We start from the raw sequence: 22,544 nt of genomic DNA, 5'->3' as shown, positions 1-22,544 counted from the left end.
AAATCCTTTATCAATATCTGCAGAAATATATGAAAATAAACTCAGCAGTAAAAGGGTTAAGATTCGCTCGGCGCCACCGCTACGGTTTGACGCAATAGACTGGCGCCAATAAGTGAATCTTGGATTCATGCATCCTGTGCGCAATACTCATGTGTCTCATGTAACGCGGCCCGCCTTCATAATTTATAAATGAAACATCCTAAAGAACGCAGTCTCCTTATTTTATAATTAAAATATCTATTTATTAACGCTCCATTCTTTTTGTTGAGCTTTTCCAAGTTGATGCTACGGAGTTTTTCTCGCGTATAACGAGACAACGTACTGCCTTATATTACATTTGTGTAAATGGTTCTGTTCCATATCTAAGTCTTATTGGGTCGTCCTAAGCATGATAGTCAAATTACTATCTCTTCTTCTGATCCTGCAATGCGATTTAACCTCTTCTTTTTTTGTCCACCTTATCCCACTAGGTAGGGTCGGCACAGCTAATTTTTCTCTTCCATTCTCTTCTATCAGCCGTCATCTTAACACTCCTCTCACTCTCTCTCATATCGTCATTCACACACTCCATCCATGTCTTCTTCGGTCGACCTCTTCCTTCCTACCTTGCACTACCATTTTCACATATCTCCTAGTCACATCCATCTTCTCTCTACGCATCATATGTCCATACCACGCTAACCGTCCGCTCTTTAATTTGTTGATTACCGGGGCTACTTTCACACTTCCTGTGATATACGATATACTCTGATATACAATGCGATTTAACCTAACCCTTATATTGATGTATAGGCCATTAAATCTACTACAGCTGAGCAAAACTCTAAAACACTTCAACAAGTCTCTTTTCGAAGAAAGATAACCTTACTAGATTTAATCGTAATTCGTTTACATATCATCTATCAGATTCATTGGAAACTGTATAATTATCTTTTATTCAAGAAACGCATTACTGCTTCACGGCAGAAATAGGCAAGATGGTGGTACCCGTGCGGACTTTTTTTTTTTTTTTTAAGAATAAATAAATATTTACTAACAATCACGCCACGTTAACTGGTCCCGTGATAAGTTCGTAAAGAACTTGTGTTACAGGTACCAAGATAACGGAAATAAATGTAAGATTTTTTATTATACACATACATATATTTAATATACATCCATAACCCTGGAAAGGCATTTATATTTATCATACAAATATCTCCCCTTGGCGGGATTCGAACCCGCGACCCCCTTGTGTAGTGACCATGTCACTTACCACTACACCAGACGGCCGTAAATATACGTAAAAATATATCGGACTCATTCCGACTACCAGTAATTACGCAAATTATAATTTTGCGGGTTTGATTTTTATTACACGATGGTATTCCTTCACCGTGAGAGTCATCGTGAACATTTTTTAAGTACATATTTCATTAGAAAAATTGGTACCCACCTGCGGGATTCGAACACCGTTGCATCGCTAGATACGAATGCACCGGACGTCTTGTCCGTTAAGCCATGACGACTTCAAACTGGTACCATAAACATATGACAGATAGCGCTAGAGTGGTTTTAACAAACAAACCGTGTCCGATTTTCACTGGCAGTATACAAAAACAGGTAATCTAGCAAGTCATTTAACATTTAGAAGTGCACACGTACCAAAAACGTGCATTAGCCTTACCGTAACTAGGTCGGATCGTGAGGTGCATAGAAATATCGGTATTAACATGACTCCGCCTTCATACGACACGCCCTAGTTCAAGTTTGAAGGTACAGACAGACCGAACTCAAAAGGGCATCCGATAATTACGTGAGAGTCCAAAGTCTGGCTAATTTTGACCTAAAATACCCTCTTCCCATGGGTATAGTAAAGGGCCTTGATGGGACTGACCGAAAAATGGTCAGTTGCATTCTCTGAGCATTATACTATTATATTATATTATAATTATTATATTATACCTGGTCAAAGTGGATGGTAGGAGCTGGATGCGAAAGGCAAAAGACCGAAGAGAATGGGGTGCATTCGAAAAGACCTACACTCAGCATTGAGTGGACACGGGTTGAAGACAACATACTATTATAGGACTACGAACACCAACCGGTAGTAACGTATATTGCGATTCCATATGGGTAGGTTCTATTTGAATAGGCAATCATGTGGTTATCCCTGACTTCGCCCTGACTTCACAAGGTGAATTGACCACGTTAGCCGCTGAATATCAAGCGAAACGTCGACCAATAGAGAAATGAGGGTATAGCGGTAGGCAGCGGCTTGGCTCTGCCCCTGGCATTGCTGACGTCTATGAGCGACGGTAACCACTTACCATCAGGTGGGCCGTATCCTCGTCTGCCTGCTCGGGCAATAACAAAAAAGAGGAAAACCACCGCTGTCTGATATTAATTCTTTGTTAATGTTCAATCTAGAGATGGCGTACTGAGTGAGGTTGTGTGGGTTGCGTGCTGACATGTTGCACTTGATAGATCATCAAATCTTTCCTCACAGAATTTCAAGGTTCCTTATATGAGGATTGCATTACGTTGCACGACAACGTGGGTTCAGTCCGTATCTACCTACTCTAAGATCTTCCTTGATTGCACTCATGTGAATCATAGAATTGAAGTGACTTAACTAAGAAGTTTAAATAAAATGAGTTTTATACTTTATACGATTTATAAACGTGTATTCTATCAGTTTATAAAATATATAGTCTATTTTAGTCCAGAAAAAGACACTTACTCATCATCTTATCAAGCGCATACCTTAAATCGAAAAACCAAAAAATTACAATATGCAATAACATTTTTGGAGTTTACCAAAATACAAGAATTTTAAGCCACTTTAATTCTAAAGGTGCTATATAAAACACTTAAAAAATACCACTGTCGTCAATTAGCGATGTTGCCACATGTAAATAATTGATTGTACCAATTGTAATCAGAGTCTTGCGTCAGAAAGTGAGAAATTTTGTTTCAGGAACATAATTTAAGTAATGCTTTAATTGCAGTAATAAGGCAGACAGATTTACGGTCTACCTGTTGTTAGGTTGTTACCGGAGCCAATAAATATGAAATCGCCACTCGCCCACCCAAAGCAAAAATAAATACTTAGGATGATTATCCTGTTTAAGTAATCTGGTTTGCACAATAATCGAAATTCGGACATAATTAATGACACCTGAAGTTTTAGTAATCTCGCATTACCCTTTGTTTTTAGTATCGACATTTGAAAGAATACTATTTTCAAAGAAAAAAATATTGGTAACATTAGTTACTACTCAAAAATATAAGAAAACGGGTTACCAATCAGAGGAAAAACTGCTACTATATTATATTGTCTTTGCCTATATTTGGATGTTTAAAAAAATCTCAATAAGATCACAGAATGATGTGATGTCACTTATCCCTGTGTATTAAATTTATTAATAATAGCGACCCGCCCTCGCTTCGCTTCGGAAACATTAAAACACACATGAAACCAAAAAAATAAAATAAAAAATAAAATAAAAAAAGTAGACAATGTCGGCTTCTAATGGCAAAAGAATTTTTCAAATCGGTCCAGTAGTTTCGGAGCCTATTCGAAACAAACAAACAAACAAATCTTTCCTCTTTATAATATTAGTATAGAATACACTCTTTTATTTTGAATCTATATACGTACGTAGATGCTATTTCCATAGATTTTAATCAGTAATTTATAGCACAATTTTTATTTCATTTCAGAGATCGAGCCCCCGTTCCCGTGTCGAGATGTCACGATCAAAAGAAACACGGATGTGAACGAGAACTATGAGATGCTCTCGGAAATCGGACGGTCAGTCAACTAATCACTAGTCAACTATCTACTATGTAGTTGCCTTAATATTTAAAACTATATCGACGGATCAAAGGCAACTAACCACTAGTTAACTATATAACTAACCAGTATCTTCTCTGTAGTTGCCTTAATATTTAACTATATCGAGAGATGGAAGGCTAAAATTTAAGCGAAATTTTTGCAACTTTACACCAGAGCCATTTAAAATTTGGAAAAGATACTAAAAAAAATATCTTCTTCAGCTGTATCTGAATGGAGTAAACTTAATTGAAGTTCAATTAAAAATATCGAACTGTTGATGCTGATACCAAATAAAACGCACCTTTAATTACAATGATGAATGTCGGGTATTAGGCGAAATATCGCCTTCTAAACCAAATGTCCTTTCACCCCTTGATTTAAAAAAGATTCAAGTAATTTCAATTGATTTTCATAGAGAACTCTTTAAATGTGAATAACAACACATAAAAGCACACTTTTAGTAGCTTGCACTGTGTCTATCTGTGTAACGGAATTTTAAGACGTAATATTTCACTGACTTCAATACCGATCCACTTAATTTAATTTGCATGCTTAATAAGCGCGCGAACTCACGACAGTCCAATAGTTTTATTATTGCCCTAATACCATGGTCAGAATGACGAGAACTAAAATTTGTTTTTTTTTTTCTAAATTCTTAATTCGGTTCGCTTAAAGTTTTTTTAGTTTTAACTATCACTAGAGGATGACCGAGCTTTGCTCTTTTTTTTATAAATTGTGTTTTTTAGAAATTAAATTTAAATAAGAATTACATATTGATTTATATTATTTGTTATTTCCTTTCAATAAAAAAAAATGTAAGTTTATGCTTAAGTTGATTATCGATAAAGTTAATTATTGAAAACACGAATAAAACAACATTTTCTGGAAATAAATCGTAGCTAGGTCGATTTATCGCCACTGAAATGCCCTGTATACAAAATTTTAAGAAAATCATTGGAGCCGTTTCTGAGATTCAGATTATATATATACCTAGTCAGGTCATAAATTCTGTCACATGTTTAATGTAAAATAATTGAAACGAGTTCATTCATTATGTAACCATTCATATACCAAAATGAACTTAACAAAACATAGATTCTTATAACACTAAAGTTTATTCAAATGGCCTCCGTGATTTTGAATACAGGCCTTCAATCTGCGCGGCCAGTCGTCTATTGCAGCACGAACGAGGTCCATGTCAATATCGGCGGCTGCCTTAATCAAGGATGTCTTGAGTGACTCCAAATTGGGATGAGGCTTTGAGCACGCCTTTTCCTCCAAGTGTTGCCATATCTTGTAATCTAACGGATTCAAATCTGGACTGGAGGAAGGCCAGTCTTCGTGCCGGATGAAGTCGATTTCACGCGCCGCCAGCCAGTCTTGTGTGCTCTTCGCTCTATGAGCTGGCGCCGAATCTTGTTGGAATACCCAGTGCCTGTTATTGAACATGGTATGAGAAACAGGTTCCACAAGGTTCGTCAGGACTGTATTTTGATACACAACTGCATTCGTTTTTACACCTTTCTCACAAAAATTTACCTCTGTTAAGCCTCAATAAGAAAATCCCAACCATACCATGAGTGAGGATGGAAAATGACCTCGTTGGATACGCGGAATACGGTTGCTCGCTTCTTCACTACTGTGTGCGTACACCTTATCATTTTGTTTGTTGTAGCTCTCTTCTACGGTAAAAATTTTTTCATCCGAAAAAAGAATTTCCCGATATTTTTTTCCCGCGTACCGCTTCAACAAAGCGCGGCATCTCTTCAGTCTCAGGTCCATTAGACGAGCATTCAAACGATGTCCTGTTTTTCTTCGATATGCCCGAAGCCCTAAGTCTTCATTTAACACCCTTTTCACCGTGGTTCTGCTTAACCCATCTGAAGGGCCAACAGTTTCTGCTTACGTTTGGGATTTCTTTGAATTCGCGCCTTCACAGCTTTTACCACTGCTGGAGTCCTAACAGACCGAGGGCAACCACTTCTTGACCTGTCATCTACACTAGATCCTTCATTGTATCGTTTGATGGTACGATAAACGAATCTTTTGGTTATATTCAAATTTTTCAGTATGTTAAAAATTTGAATTGGCGCGTAACCGCAACGATGCAACGCAATAACTGCAACACGGTCTTCTTTAAGTGTCCACTCCATATTTAAAAATGAGTAAAATTCTAAAAGTATACATTTTTATTTTCATGAACAATTCGAAATTCGAATTCAATAAACTTTTTGTGGCCAGCATTCTAAAAGAAAAGTTTTTACTGTGTGACAATACTTATGACCTGACTAGTTATTTATATACAAGAAATGCTCGTTTAAATATATAAGATTTGGATGAGTCTGGTTTGTACAAGCGTTAAATTTGCATACCTTACTAAATCTATATATTTATGTGATATCTAAACTTCTTATTAATTCATATAATTTTATTTTTATTATTTATTCAGATTTAATCTAAGTTCATCGTTCGTTGATTAAATAAAAGATAATTTAGAACATAAAATGCTTTAAAAGTCTAGTATAAAATTCGACTTATAGAATCAACTCCCAAAACTAAAATGTCACATATTGTTTAATATTCCATTTCAGTGGTATCATTAGTAACATTAGCATAGTTGTGTCCGTCGCTGGTATTGTAGTCTTGTAGAAAATCAAGCTATAAATACGTGTAACCTTCAATTGTATTATAGGAATTAGAATCCTCAAGACTCCTTAATAGTTTTTTTTTCTCCTACCTTTGCTGATAGCCGTGAGAGGCTATTTCAACTTCACCCTAACGTGTAGGTGAGCTCACGGGGCTGAAACCGGAGTTGTGCTAACACTGGCCCTAGCAAGAGCAGTGCTTCGCAGAATCTATCACCAGATCGGAAAAGCGACCCACTGAGAAGATCCGGCGAGAAACTCAGTGGGCTGTGTCTGTAGGTTAATTCGCGTGTAGAGCCCCTCGTCGCAAGCGACGGGTTCGACGGAGGACGGTGACCGGTGCTTGTAGTCCCTAAAAGCACCATTAAGGGATCAGGAGGACGGTGACCGGTGCTTGTAGTTCCCTAAAAGCACCGTTAATGGATCAGGAGGATCCGTAATGACGTGCTCCTTAATAGATCATTCGTTCCTGACTTAGCCCGGGCTCACCTACCTGACCTGGTGAAACTGGAAAGACCTCCGGGCCACCAGTAATCCAAAAAAAATTGTTACAGAGGCAAATTCGGAACAGTATACTTGTGCAGAGAAAAGAGCACGGGTCTGGAACTGGCCGCCAAGCTCGTCCTAGTGAACAGAAGGGACGAGAGACGCAACGTGGAACGGGAGGTGGACGTGATGAGGAGACTCCGGCACCCTCGACTGATCCAACTGTACGACGCTTACGACTGGGGGAAATATATGTGCGTCGTCCTTGAACTGTAAGTACTAAATATTTTTTTGTAAAATGTATATATAAAAGATGGGAACGTGACGTGACGTAAACCTAGCACGAGGATATTCGGAGTAAACAAACAAAGGAATTACTCATGAACTTTCCAAATTAACGGAAAAAAACTTTGATGTATAGGTATTTTGAGACAAAACCGCCGCCATTACTTAGGCCACGCCATCGCGCTACCTAAAGCTAAGACGCCATCTTACAATTTCGAAAACTATAAGAAAGTGATTCATTAATCGCGGTAATGAGAAAGTGAGTTTTTTTTTTTTATTGCTAGATGGGTGGCCGAGCTCACAGCCCACCTGGTGTTAACTGGTTACTGGAGCCCATAGACATCTACGACGTTAATGCGCCACCCACCTTGAGATATAAGTTCTAAGGTCTCAAGTATAGTTACAACGGCTGCCCCGCCCTTCAAACCGAAACGCATTACTGCTTCACGGCAGAAACAGACAGGGCGGTGGTACCTACCCGCACGGACACACAATAGGTCCTGCCACCAGTAAAAATGTGATATTTTCATTTTTAGTGTTTCCCTAGTACACGATTGTGTTGCCAATTTGTGAATTTTTCAAGCTACCAACGAAGGCGGTAAAAGTTTAGCTCCGCTGTACTTACTATAGGGACAATCGCATTGATTTGGTTAGTTCTCTTTTATATGGCATACCTAATGATATGGAAACTGTAAATAAAAATCGATTAAGATATCATTTAAATTAGGTTTATGATAAAAAATAAAATAAAATAAATACATTTTATTTTTTACTATTCATTTAATGTGATTCGATTGATGCGAGAAGTCATCAAGCCAAACACGACCTTCAGAAATGAAGATGCCGCCTAAAAAGTAAAATTATTCATTTGTCAGCATTCATGAATGTTGCCAGGCTAAAAAAATAATATCTCAATACGGAAACGTTTGGAAATATCTCTAAAATAAAATAAAGTCTAGGTAAAAATACTGCCTTTGCCCAACGAATGGTCAAACTTATTTTATTCCCGAAGTACACCATTTTGATGAAATTAATTGCACTTCAACGTTTTATTTTTACATACGTACACGTCTTGCATCCGATGTCTCATCGTAACGAAATAAATAGAAGATCTATTTAAAAAAAAAAATGGACCAAATGAAACAGGTTAAATACAATTTCTTTTCGGCTCCCGGCCTTTCTCTAGATCACAAATATAGATTGAACAAGGAAACGTGTGCAAATATCATACGAAGTTGGAACGCACGAATTACGTGACCGTGGCTATTCCGTTTGTTTGAAACAGATTATTTAAGATAAGGGATACGTTATTTATCTTAAGAACGCATGCCAATTACGGCGGCCCCGTTGAACATGAAGCTCACAATTAAAATATGAGCGTTTGAATTTATTAAAGTAATTGGCATTGTCACAGATTTACCAATGAGTGTGTTATTTATTTACCATTAAATATGTCAAATCTACGTTAACGTGGGCTGGTTTTTGTCCAATTGAATCCAAAGACAAGTTTTTTTTTTGAGAAAATTATTTACGTCATAAAATTAAGATAGATGCTTCAGTTTTATTATTTTCGACGTTCAGATATTATAAATAGTTATTCTAACTCACATGTACCATTTTTAAACTCCTTTTTCTGTTCAAAATACACAAAAAAATATATCTTCTCTATATATAAAAATGAATTGCTGTTCGTTTGTCTCGCTAAAACTCGAGAACGGCTGGACCGATTTGGCTAATTTTGATCTTGAATGATTTGTGGAAGTCCAGAGAAGGTTTAAATGGTTTAAAATAAATATGAAAATGCTCGGAATTAAATAAAAAATAACAATTTTGTTTTTCCTATGATGTCCCCCTCATCGGACGGATTCCTTTTGTTTGTTTTAACTTTATTTTATACAAAAGTTTAGGTCTTTTATTTATCGATTGAGGCACTACGAAGTCTGCCGGGTCAGCTAGTATAATATAAAGACTAAAAACCATGACTAAAAGTGTGACCAATAAAAAAAAATACGATCCAAAAAAAAAGGCCGCATTCGCATCAACAGTAAGCATCGAGGCAATTAATTAACCAACCTTAAAAGTCTGACTTCAGTCCTTTTAAAATGAACACGTATCGTACAACTTTATAATGTAAACAAACAAGTAAATTCCTCAGTTGAGTCATCGGATTTAAAAGCGATTTATTATTGTGTAAGACTTATAAAAGCATGTGTCTTCGTTCATTTCAATAACCCAAAAACCGTGTCAGTAACGTACCAAAATTAGACAACATGTTAAAATAAGTTTATTGGCCCTTACGTTATTAATGATTACAATCTAAATGATGTCAAATTTAGTGAGATTGACAATTATATTTTATATGTGAAAAGAAGCAGATATGTTTCAAGCGCACGTCAAGTGAAGACTCGAAAACAGGCCAATTGGGACGTTTCGTCTTTAGTCGCGTCTAAACAAATGCAATAATAATATAACAAGTGCAATCGTTCCAATTATAGCTATCTTTTTTACTCACGCGCTTATCCCGTCTTTTGTACTTTTCATTAATGCTACTTGTCAACATGTGTGTGCACTATATCGTTAGGTATGTAGATATATATGGCGCGATCAGATTTGAAGAGTCAGTTACTATGAAGATAACATATCTGTTGTATAAAAAATCATTGGAGATTGATACAAAAACTTAATGGGTTGCCAACTTGTCACATTCCCTATTATTATTTTTTTCGAAATATACCACTGTCGACCTTTGTCGGTTTGGCCATAAACAACATTTGAAAATTAAATAAATTCAAAATACGTATTCACGATTCCGTAGCGGTCCGGCCGCGTTGTAGTTGAGTCATCGATACGCGAATTCTGTTTTATGTCTCAGTTCTGCGCTTGACTCGGTCGCATGTGGGTTAAGGACAGTATATAAAATGTGTTGCCGGAATGTTGTGCTCTTTTGCAACTATCGATCATTTCAGTGAAAGATCGATAAGAAGAACGCGACCTCGTTAATCACATCGTTTTGTCATTTTATATTTTAAATAATTTTATCGTGTTGTCATATTTTGTTGCCAAGCGCGTGTACTCTTAAAATATCTAGGTAATTACAACGTAACATCGCATTCGGCAGATATATATTTTAACATTCTAATCTTTTTTTAATTATTATTGCTTAAATAGTTAGTTAGACGAGCTCACAGCCCACCTGGTGTTAAGTGGTTACTGGAGCCCATAGACATCTACGACGTTAATGCGCCCACCTTGAGATATAATCGTCGATCGTCCATGTCTGGTGTAGCGAGAAAGGCCCCTAGCCACAAAAAGCATTTTATTTTATTTTTATTCATTTCGCTTACTTCATATTTGGATCCATATTACATTTCATATACCAGAATTAAATAAAAAATTAAAACGGAAGCTTATATTTAAGAATATAATAAACAAAAAGCTTAGACTGCTTAATTTTAAAACTCACCTATACAATACAGCTTATTAACATTCAAGTTTATATAACTAAAACATTAGGATTTATTTTTTAAGAAAAACTCATTTTGAACAGTTTCGAGGTTTATTAATTCAATCTTGAAATAAAACGTACTGTAAATATATTTTTTTATTCCACACAAATACCAATATTTATAAGACTGTATAGTAGTTATGAGCGCTGAAAATGTTTTATTGATTATTTCTTTGAAACCGTTTTGCTATGAAAAATAATGGATAAACCATTGAGCACACTTGACCGATTTTATGCTCAAAAATATCATCTATACAAGTACACATTTATGTATTTCGTGTAAATCGGAGTGCTAGTTAACGGAAATACTGAATAAAGAACTTCGCGTTTTAATTCACAAAACGCGACATGCGAACTATGGCTGGATTCAAATCCTAAGGTCTTGAACAACTTCAACGCCTTGTACTTCAAATACCGCTATATCTATATGTTAATACGTGAAGGAAAAACTTTGTATCCCTTTTAACGAAAATTGCGCGGACGGAGGGGTATGAAATTTCCCACACGTAAAGAGAATATAGAGAAGGAGTGCAGTATGTTAATATTTTTTTAAATTATGCCTAAAATACATTAAATCAATAAAAAAACATTACACACACTACATACCATGTATTTGACGCATACACGCATGCATACTATTTATTGTCAAACTTTTGTTCTTGACCTCTGTTGTCAAATTGAGAATAGATTAAATATTGTTTGTCTTTATCAATATTTTCTATAGTGTAGCCTTGGCGAAATTTGTGACTATAGAAGTATAATAGTATTTGAAAATAGAATCATAATATTGTACAAACTTACAATTTCAATTAATGATAGTGGAATTTCGACTACTGCGGGACCACTAGTATAATTTAATAAGTGTGTTAGTAAAGTGTTCGCCGAATCGAATGCTTAGGAACGATAAGATGGTTCCAGAATGTTCTCACCGCAATTAAAATGTTCAACGCGATACCGAATCTGTCATCATTATTAATGAGACATTAAGTATATTTCCTTAATTTCATGTTATATTTAGGCGCAATTAGAGCAACCGCTGACAGACTTGACTTGTCGACAGATGTGAGCACGCCTTGACGCATTAATTACACGGAGATTTCACTTTTATTCCGTGACGTTAATTTGCATAATTATTCTGAACCTTGACGATTAGAAAAGGAACCAGTCGTATTTGTTCACAATGTAAATGTCCCGCGGTATTCATTTACGAAAACCTAGAAAATTACCATGTTTACCAATAGAATACAGATAATTGAAAATTCCGTGTAGTTAAAAAAAAACCAACCTAATAATGATAAATACCTTCGGTTCTGGATAGCCGCAAGATTTGGAACTCAATCAACAAAATTAATTACAGAGACTAATAAATATATCCCCGATATTATCATTTATACAAATTATTCGTTTGAGAAATAAATAGTGATTTATTTTTTCGAAGTTATTTTCAATTTACGATCTTGTAACCCTAAAAAACGTTAAAGAATATTTTTACGTTGGCACGACTGGAGACATGTTAAAAAATAAATAAATGTTTCGTCGGTTGCATCATTTCGCTATGTTAAGATGCAATATGTTTTTAAACAAATTTCTTGTTTTAAATTTATCATTTAAATATGACACGTTTGCTTTTAAATATTGTTCGCAGTTTTAATTGACTATACTTAATTGAGAAGGATATAGCTTGTTTTGTTTTTATAAACTAAAGTCCGTTCATACCTTCGTCCGTACTATGCATTAAATTACCCTCAGACACAGCCCACTGAGTTTCTCGCCGGATCTTCTCAGTGGGTCGCGTTTCCGATCCGGTGGTAGATTCTGCGAAGCACGGCTCTTGCTAGGGTACGTGTTAGCAACGTCGTCAGGTTTGAGCCCCGTGAGGTCACCTACTAGTTTAGGTTCCGCGGATATAACCTCTCAAGGCTATCAGCTTACGTAGGAAAAAAAAAAGCATTAACTTAAAAAAAAGTGCCATATTTCACAGACATATTTATATATGTATAATATATAAATGTATAAAATATGGTTTATTGATTGATTAATTGATTTTATTCGTAAGCAGTGGCCTATAAATAATATTTATAGAATCTTAAACCATGAATCAGCTATATCTATCCATTACTTACAACCGAAGCATTTGTGAAGGTATTTCTCATTACTAACAATATATGACTTCTAGAAAAACAGAAATCTGTCAAGTGTGCAATACCAAACTTGAAATAAATCTTTTGATAGGCGCGCATTATACTACTGAGCTAAAAACTCGATGGATGGATACTGACTCGTACTGAACTCGAATAGTTGACAAAACTACTCACCATCATCGTCAGTCCTCAGTCTTCCACTGCTGAACATCTCTCCCAATTTACACCACTCAGTCTGATCTTCAGCTCTACTCATCTACGTCTTGCTAGCCATTCTTCGCAAATCAAAACCACAAAAGTACCCATCATAAACATTTTTATGTTATTTAATTTCAAATCATGCATTGCATTTTCAAGTTCAATGATAGTAAAAGAAATGCTTACCTTCTTCGTATTCTAGTCTAGGATTAAAAAAAAACATTCTATGGTAATTGTCCCTTAACACGACTTCAAATAAATACCTTTTTTAACTTGCTTACTTACTTATAATAAAATGACTGATAACTGCCAAACGCCATTTTTTACTGATCTAATGTTACTGGCTACTTACTTATGGTTCTAGTTATTTTACAGTTCTAATTTTAATTATATTATTATATCCGAGTTCGAGTTTCTATAGAATTGGAATAAAGACTATAATATTACCTTGCAGAACAAAGCGCATGATGGCTTCGTGGATGCGTGCTACACCAAATGTTCTCTACCTATAATTGAAATTTTCAACAACAGCATTTACCCTTTAAACTTTTAACCAAACTCAAAACATTTTCGTAGTTTTTTTGTATAATAGTACTATAAAAGCATTATAAAATATTACAAGCACTAAAAACACCCATTCCACTATTTATGTTCTGCCTAATGCAATAACCTGAATTAGCGAATTAAATAGTTATTAGTTCATTCACTTGGAAATAGTTCTCGCTTCAACTTGTGATCGGAATTAATTGAATCTATATAGAATTTGGAAAGGATGAAGATATATCACATATTCTTAGTTCGTCTTCACAGAAAATATTTCCTAATGAATATGGATCATTGAATAGTGTAGGAAACCATACAAATAAAGTGACAGCCAAAATTATGTTGGCAAACAAACAATCTTCAAAATCTAATACGTATTAGTAATACTTTAACTCTGAGACATTTATTACGTAACAAATCATTAACCTAAAACGCTTCAACACTGTAACCTTGACACCCGCATACAGAATAGCATTTACATTTAGAAAAAAAACATATAGGACAAATCGTAACTTGTAAACAATATCGTAAGGTGATCGTTAATGGGTGTACGAACGTACCTAGAGACCGGTCAGCTGGCGTCGTGCCAACTATGCGCCGTAATAACTGACGCCCGACGATGCCTGACGCCACGACTCATTTTATATCATACGTTACGCGTCGCCATTTAGGGGAGCACTTGACTTTGACGCTTCTATTCATTATGCGTCATTGCGCAGTGGGTGGCTGCATGCATCGAGTACTCGTAATGACAAAACTATGAAAAATTTAATTTTAAGAATTTATTTTAAGGTTTTTATTCTCGAACTATCGGCATGCAGTGGCTAAATTCAAAAACCCAGGCTGTTTTGTGTTGCAAACTCAGTTCGAAAATCGAATTTCTTTCGCGGTCTTTTTCGCGTCATAACCTAACACAAAGGCGAAATTCGAAATCACGGACTGCATGATATTTCAACATCCAAATTGAAACAATAATTTCGTGCAGTATTACGATATAAAGTGAAATATTTAGGGGGCCTAGACAGCTTTCTGTTGCCACGTATCTGTGAACTGGCGAACGTATCCGTTTAGCAAATACACAACAAAAACAAAAAAAAAATTCGTTGACACATGCCCAAGAGAAAGTACCGTCTCAGTTCACTAAATAATTGTCTACCGGGAAAGTGTTACAGACAGTTAACCAAACATCTGAGTTTTATCAGTTTTTTGCAAGGAAAGCAACAATTTGGCTGTGGGTTTTTAGTTTCACTTATTTTAAACAGCTGTGCGCTGGTATCCCAACAATCAATGTTTTTAAACCAAGGCCGATATGCGACCACACGTGGCTGACTAGCAAATACAAATATACACTCAAATAGATTTATCAGTAATTATTTTATAAACTGCGAACTAATGTTCTTGTTAATAATTATAAATTAAAAACGAAATCATGTTTTATATCATCACTAATTCGCAGCTATTAACTAAAAACTATTTAGGTCAATAAGCTTTTTAAGGACGTCACAAGCCACGGATGTCACAAATTCTTGGAACAAAATTAAATTTAGAAGAAAATCGCGCTAAAATATCGTTATTATGACGTCACTGCACGGTTAAAAAAAAACAAATACTACAGAAACGTCCAAACGTCCGTGAATTCATTCAATCGTTTCAAAATGTATAAATAAAAGATGGGAACGTGACGTGACGTAAACCTAGCACGAGGATATTCGGAGTAAACAAACAAAGGAATTACTCATGAACTTTCCAAATTAACGGAAAAAAACTTTGATGTATATTTTGAGACAAAACCGCCGCCATTACTTAGGCCACGCCATCGCGCTACCTAAAGCTAAGACGCCATCTTACAATTTCGAAAACTATAGAACGCGAATCATTAATCGCGGTAATGAGGAAGTGAATTATTTTTTTATATTGCTTAGATAGGTGGACGAGCTCACAGCTCCCCTGTGGTTACTGGAGCCCATAGACATCTACAACGTAAATGCGCCACTCACTTTGAGATATAAGTTCTAAAGTATACTTACAACGGCTAACCCAACCTTCAAACCGAAACGCATTACTGCTTTACGGCAGAAATAGGCGGGGTGGTGGTACCTACCCGTTCGGAATCACAAGAGGTCCTACCATTAGTAATTTTCTCAGGTTATGTAGTTTGCAAATCAATTTAAGAGATATAGAGGTGAAGTTGTTTAAGTTATTTAAGGATGATTAGGATCACATTAGATCCTCGAACCGAAATGTTGTTTCAGTGCAAAATAGAAAGGATTTTTATACCGTGCGAACATATTCAACCAAATAACATTTAGTAGTTTTATTAGTGAATGCGGAATTCGATCATAATCTCTGGCACCTTAAGATTTAAATACATTTTAAGAATTATATTTTCTCTACTATTTCAGAGCATGTAATTTATTGATGTCATACTGTTTTGTGGGTGCATTATTTTAAGTATGTATTTAGATATATGGCGAATTTTCGTAAATAATTCGTTAGTACATTTTAGTCACAAAAATGCCGTAGCTATTCAAGACCAAATCATCAATTTCTTTTTTGACAATTATGATATATGAGACGTCCGGTCTTCGGGTGGTTACTGTCACTTAAACAATGACCGCTAATACCAATGGCTCCGAAAAGACGTTTCCCTCGCGGCTTTTTAAAAAAGTTACTATGTTGCCAAAAATAACAACGCCCACGAGATTCACTGAAAAAACTTACCAAAACAACGAAGCGATATATCACTGTACAACCTTGGTCAAAATAGAAATATCCGGATGCCCTTTCATTAAATCCTGGTCATGACGTTTGTGTGTCGAATGTCTAATTTTTTTTTAATTAGCCCTCATAAATGTTGCGGCCGCCTATCTATATATTAATACGTGAAGCAAAAACTTTGTATACCTTTTTACGAAAATTGCGCGGACGGAGGAGTATGAAATTTTCCACACTTATAGAGAATATAGAGAAGAAGTGCACAATGCTAATATTTTTTTAAAATAATGCATAAAAGATACATTAAATCAATAAAGAAAACATTACACACACTACATACCATGTATTTGACGCGCACACGCATGCATACTATTTATTGTCAAACTTTTGTTCTTGACGTCTGTTGTCAAATTGAGAATAAATTAAATATTATTTGTCTTTATTAATATTTTTTATAGTGTACAAACTTACAATTCCAATTATGTAATTATAGTCGAATTTCGACTACTGCGCGACCTCTAGTTCTGTTAATTATCTGATTGCTAAAATACTGTCAACCGTGACGTACGCTTCGCATTACTCACATATGAATTTCGAATAAAACCATTGCTAAGTATTCCAGAAATAATGATTTCGTGGCGTATGACGTGATGACGTGATGACTTCGTTAAGTCACGCACGAACTCGCCCTGGAATGCTTTCTTGCCGAACCCCACACTGGTCCTTTACGAAATAATATTCGAAGAACATCTTTGTCGACAGGCAACGACTTAACCTTATCCAACAACTAAATACGAGCACACATAGATTCATTCTCCTGTCTTCAATGATACATACCGAATTTAATTAGTAAGGTAGTATACAATCCTGAACTAGCAATCTCCCAGACGAACAATACGGGCCACAATTGCCGTATTCCTGCTTATGTATTTGCTATTGTTCCGGTCACCGTCCTCGTCGAACCCGTCGCGTACGACGAAGGGCTCGACGAGTGAATTAACCCATAGACACAGCCCACTGAGTTTCTCGCCGGATCTTCTCAGTGGGTCGCGTTTCTGATCCGGTGGTGGATTCTGCGAAGCACTGCTCTTGCTAGAGGCAGTGTTAGCAACACTCGCGGTTTGAGCCCCGTGAGCTCACCGTCACGTCAAGGAGAAGCTGAAATAGCCTCTCAAGGCTATCAGCATAGGTAGTAAAAAAATGCTATTGAAAGTAGTAAAGAAAAATATCATCGATTTAAAATACCAACACCTAAAATCCATATTTCGCAAGAACGTCATTTGACTGAAACTATACGTATCGTAACGTAAATCTTAATTTGTTTTTCACATTGTCGTATTATTTCACAAACATTCCACGATATCTTTCGAAACAACACTCGCTGGTCTACTAAAAGCATTTCAGTGAAAGCGCGGAGCCGCTACCTACATGACGTTGTAAAGTGGCCTGAATGTAACGTTGACATCGACCTTGTTGCTCTCGATCTAAACAGGGCTGTCACAACATCAGTTATATGTTATTTAATTTAATTAAATTAACCGTAATAGTACGGTTTTATCTCTCGTTTGGTATTCGCGCCACTATCGCCCTGCGTCCGGGACCACGAAAACTTTAAAGTAATCAAAACGTCGCAAAAACGAAAAACAATGGAAATTTACTAATTCTACTTATTAAATAAACCTAATTAATAAACGATTATTATGTAAACGAATGAACGGGAATATTTGAGGTTTGAGGGAAGTTTTGAGGTAAAACCTATACGGAATGCAATAAAATATTTATAAAATTATATTCATAATCGGATGGTTTTCCAGCCTCCTGGATGGATCAGTGCGTATCCACGATCTACCATCTCATTCTCTAGGCCACGTTCAATTAATTCTGATCGTCTTTGAGTTCTTACTTATATATGCCGAGTAATAATATCTATGGAAAAATTCATAAAATCGAAGCTATCGTATCGCCAAACTTGTACCAACATCGAAAAGACGTTCAATAGTATCACTATTATTATTAAAAGTCCCAATAGATACTGGACTACGACAGAGATAACGCTCTACAAAGCCAAGATTAGCCGATTGTCTCTTTCGACAGGACGATGTGCAGTATTTGTTGGGCACTGCACGTGGCCTGATCTATTAAATTAGAGATTTGTATAACAACTAGTATTTCTCCACTATTTAATGGATGTTATTATACATAAAAACCTTCCTCTTCAATCACTCTATCTATTAAAAACAACCGCATCAAATTCCGTTGCGTAGTTTTAAAGATTTAAGCATACATAGGGATATAGGGACAGAGAAAGCGACTTTGTTGTATACTATGTAGTGATAACAATATTGTCTGTTACTAATCAGACGTCACACGACAACAAACAAGCGACACTTTCCTGTCCATATTTTGGCACCGAATCACATAAATTCCTTGGAAGTGTCACAATAATGTTTATAATCTCGAAATAGACAAAGAACATCTAACGCGCTTTCTGAATCTATAGCCTGTTTAAATACGAGAGGCATTTGCGTTGAAGCTGATGTTCGGCCCTGACCTCTTTCTGGATAGTAAACAAATGAAAGAATCTTAATTTTAGATCGTCTTTAACTAGACACGAATGTATAAGGTTTTGTCAGACAAAGTAATGCTAGCTAGACCTTCAATTAAACTGGTCGTGTTTGGCACTATCTTCAGATACATCTTCAAAACGTAAGCGACTAGTACATCCAAACAACGAATGCCGAATATCGTTTACAAATATTTATTCCTACCGAATTATAATCGAACCGATTGGTACGGTATGTACGCTATGTTAAGTACAGTCAGCGCAACTACCAGTGACGCGGTCAAGTTTAGAACTCGAATCTTACTCGAACTCAATTAGAACGCCACCAATTGGAAAACCGCGGTAAAATTTCGTAAAATTAATTGGCAACCCTAAAGCTTCTTATCGTTCTATTTCGGCACCAAGCCCCGCCATCCTCCGATGTCATCACTTTGATCAGCCACGGTTCTTTTGGCAACCATTCGGTACCGGCGGACTTAGTTTACGGAAATGTTTTTTGTCTAACGCTACTGCGGTTATCTTGTAATGGTTTTAAAGTTCGAACCCTTCGTGCTAATGGATTCTCGGCTTGAGAATATTATGCGTGTGATAATCCTGTCTGGCGCCAACTGTCTTATTGGAATGTGGCTTCGATGAGAGACGGAATGACTTTAAATTCATTGCGGGCTTATCCATTTGCTTTCTCTAAATATAAGTTCTCCTAGTGGTTTAGAAGGCATTATTATTGGCTATGAGATTAAACATTAATACAGATGAGAGTTAATTACGTACGTGACCATAATATAAGCGTCACATTTGTATGTATGTTCAGTTTCTGTATTTACAATAAATTGAATATCGAGGGGTGAAAGGTTCGGTTTAAAGTATTTGGTTTAAGAGACATTTTTGCAACTTCACAGGAGAGCGATTTAAGGTTTAAAATTTGGAAAAAATATCATAACAAAAAAAACATCTTCAGGTATTTGAATTAAGTAAACTTAATGGAAGTTCAATTAAAAATATCGAACTGTTGATGCTATTAGAATACCAAATTAAACACACTTTTAAATACAAAGATAAATGTCGCGTACTAAACGAAATGTTGTTTAAACCTCAAGTTAAGCATTTAACCTCAAGTTAATATACTGTTAATATATACTTAATATTATAAAGAGGAAAGAGTTGTTTGTTTGTTTGTATTGAATAGGCTCCGAAACTACTGAACCGATTTGAAAAATTCTTTCACTGTTTGGAAGCTACACTACTCCCGAGTGACATAGGCTATAACTTTTTTTGAAAAAAAATATGGTTCCCTAAAACTCCAATAACCCAAGGTGTAAAGAAATTACCTAAAATATTCTATACATCGTGTGCCCTGCGAAAACTATTCATGATAGAATAAAATAATGTACTACGACTTATCGTCGAAATTTTTGTTAAAGACCCGAGCGGAGCCGGAGCGGGCCGCTAGTACCTGATATTATTGAAATAAGAACAAAATCTTTTATTTTGTTTTGTTAAATACGAATTTGGTGTTGCTTAACGAAGAAAAGAATCACTTTAGAACTGAAATTGATTTTAATTTTTATAGAATAACGGGAGGCGAGCTGTTCGAAAGAGTCATCGACGAAGATTTCGTTCTGACAGAGCGCGCCTGTACTGTGTTCATGCGACAGATCTGCGAGGGCATCGAGTTCGTTCACCGCCAGAATATACTCCACCTGGATCTGAAGGTAGACGATTTTTTTTGTTTAAGTGATTTTATAACCTGGTAACTAAGAGCTTTAAGTCACGTCTTATCTATATATGGGTTTTTAATCGAAATCACAGTTTTGTTATTTTGTTTTACTTAACGAATCGACAGATATTTCTTCACTAGTCAAGACACTTACTGTCACTGTCTATATCTATGTTTACTTTTTTTTTGTTAAGGGGTTTCTATATCTATCAACTCCAACAATTGTTACGCGCCGGGGTTTGGTATAAATAAAAATTCCATCGAAATACAAAATTTAACACTGTATTAACACTTAGAATACTCACAGAACACTTTAAAATTCTTAATTCACTTCTTCCGCTTCGCTTCAGGTGATCCGTTCGCTGTTTCGCTTCCACTAGTTCCGATTACTACAAAATTAAAGTTTAGGGGCATTCGCTACAAGATGTCGCTAGTTTCCATAAAAAAAAATATGTGTCTTATAGTATCGCAGTTTCAGGGCCCTGAGTTTTGTTAAAATATGTTTATTTATTAATATCAAAATAATAAGTTTAATTTATACTAGCGGCATCTAGTGGTCACAATATGTACTAGTAGTGTACCATAGTCAATTACCAAGAAATAAAGTACTTTATTCTCAACCGTCATCTCATTCGTTTCAATAAGTTATACGTCTTACGAATAAAACAACTGAATATCGAGAATTACATTTTCAGAGGGTGGTCGTGTTAACATTTTTTCTGAAGCACAATCTCGTAAACAATTTATTGGCTCGGTGTAAAATTGAATTCTACAATACGTTCACGTTGTTGGTAATGATAACGTTCAAATGTTGTAAAACGAGCGTTTTGATTCGATTCCAACTCGTAAATCAAAATGTCGGAAAATCTGCGAAACGACATAGGTACATCCCTAGTGTCGGTTTGATTGACGTTTCTGTTTGCTAGTAACGCTGCGAACGCGTTAAACTTCCTTCGCTGTCAAAACTAAAAAAAGGAAGCAACGTTCCAGTCTGCCTATTTCTGCCGTGAAGCAGTAATGCGTTTCGGTTTGAAGGGTGGGGCAGCCGTTGTAACTATACTTGAGACCTTAGAACTTATATCTCAAGGTGGGTGGCGCATTTACGTCGTAGATGTCTATGGGCTCCAGTAACCACTTAACACCAGGTGGGCTGTGAGCTCGTCCACCCATCTTAATTTAATGAAAACGCGAATGAAGGAAGCGCGAATAAGAAGCTTTTACTTTACCAAATAGGATTAATCATCATGACTATAATTAAACACGTTAATTTAGCGGTTTATCGTAAATTCAACCCTCAGACACAGCCCACTGAGTTTCTCGCCGGATCTTCTCAGTGGGTCGCGTTTCCGATCTGGTGATAGATTCTACGAAGCAGGGCTTTTACTAGGGTTCGTGTTAGCAACGTCGTCAGGTTTGAGCCCCGTGAGCAGGTATTACTAATTAAGGTTCGCTGATATAGCTTCTCAAGGCTATCAGCTTAGGTAAGAAAAAGAAGAAGAAGAAACGTATTTAAAAAATTTATAAAAAAATCGATCATTTTCTTTTGCAGCCCGAAAACATTCTCTGCCTAACGAAGACCGGTAACCGTATCAAGATTATAGACTTTGGTCTCGCCAGATTCTATGACCCGGAGAAGAAGCTGCAAGTGTTGTTCGGGACCCCGGAGTTCGTTGCCCCCGAGGTGGTCAACTTCGATCAGATCGGTTACGGCACTGACATGTGGTCCGTCGGAGTCATATGTTATGTCCTGTGAGTACATACGTTTTTCACGTTCTCGATGACATTGTAGTCATTAGTCAATCAGTATCAACAGATCAACAGTAATTAAAACTAGTTTTACGACTTTGAAGTCGTCGTGGCCTAAAGGATAAGACGTCCGGTGCATTCGTATCTAGCGATGTACCGGTGTTCGAATCCCGCAGTAAA

The 22,544-nt window shown here is 36.2% G+C and overlaps 1 protein-coding gene across 3 annotated transcripts in view; it reads left to right on the top strand.

The window, feature by feature from the left end:
* Positions 1 to 22,544, top strand: part of LOC101741803 (myosin light chain kinase, smooth muscle) — an 85,267-nt gene that overhangs the window by 58,271 nt on the left and 4,452 nt on the right. For all 3 annotated transcript variants that reach the window (XM_062672140.1, XM_004925360.4, XM_021347486.2), the window contains 4 exons: positions 3,706 to 3,796; positions 7,020 to 7,223; positions 20,472 to 20,613; positions 22,168 to 22,367. In XM_062672140.1, the coding sequence (XP_062528124.1) occupies positions 3,706 to 3,796; positions 7,020 to 7,223; positions 20,472 to 20,613; positions 22,168 to 22,367 (637 nt within the window). The remainder of the gene's footprint in view (positions 1 to 3,705; positions 3,797 to 7,019; positions 7,224 to 20,471; positions 20,614 to 22,167; positions 22,368 to 22,544) is intronic.

The sequence above is a fragment of the Bombyx mori genome, chromosome 14 (genome assembly GCF_030269925.1).
Source record: "Bombyx mori chromosome 14, ASM3026992v2".
NCBI classification, from domain to species: domain Eukaryota; kingdom Metazoa; phylum Arthropoda; class Insecta; order Lepidoptera; family Bombycidae; genus Bombyx; species Bombyx mori.
This window is presented reverse-complemented; position numbering and strand designations above follow the sequence as displayed.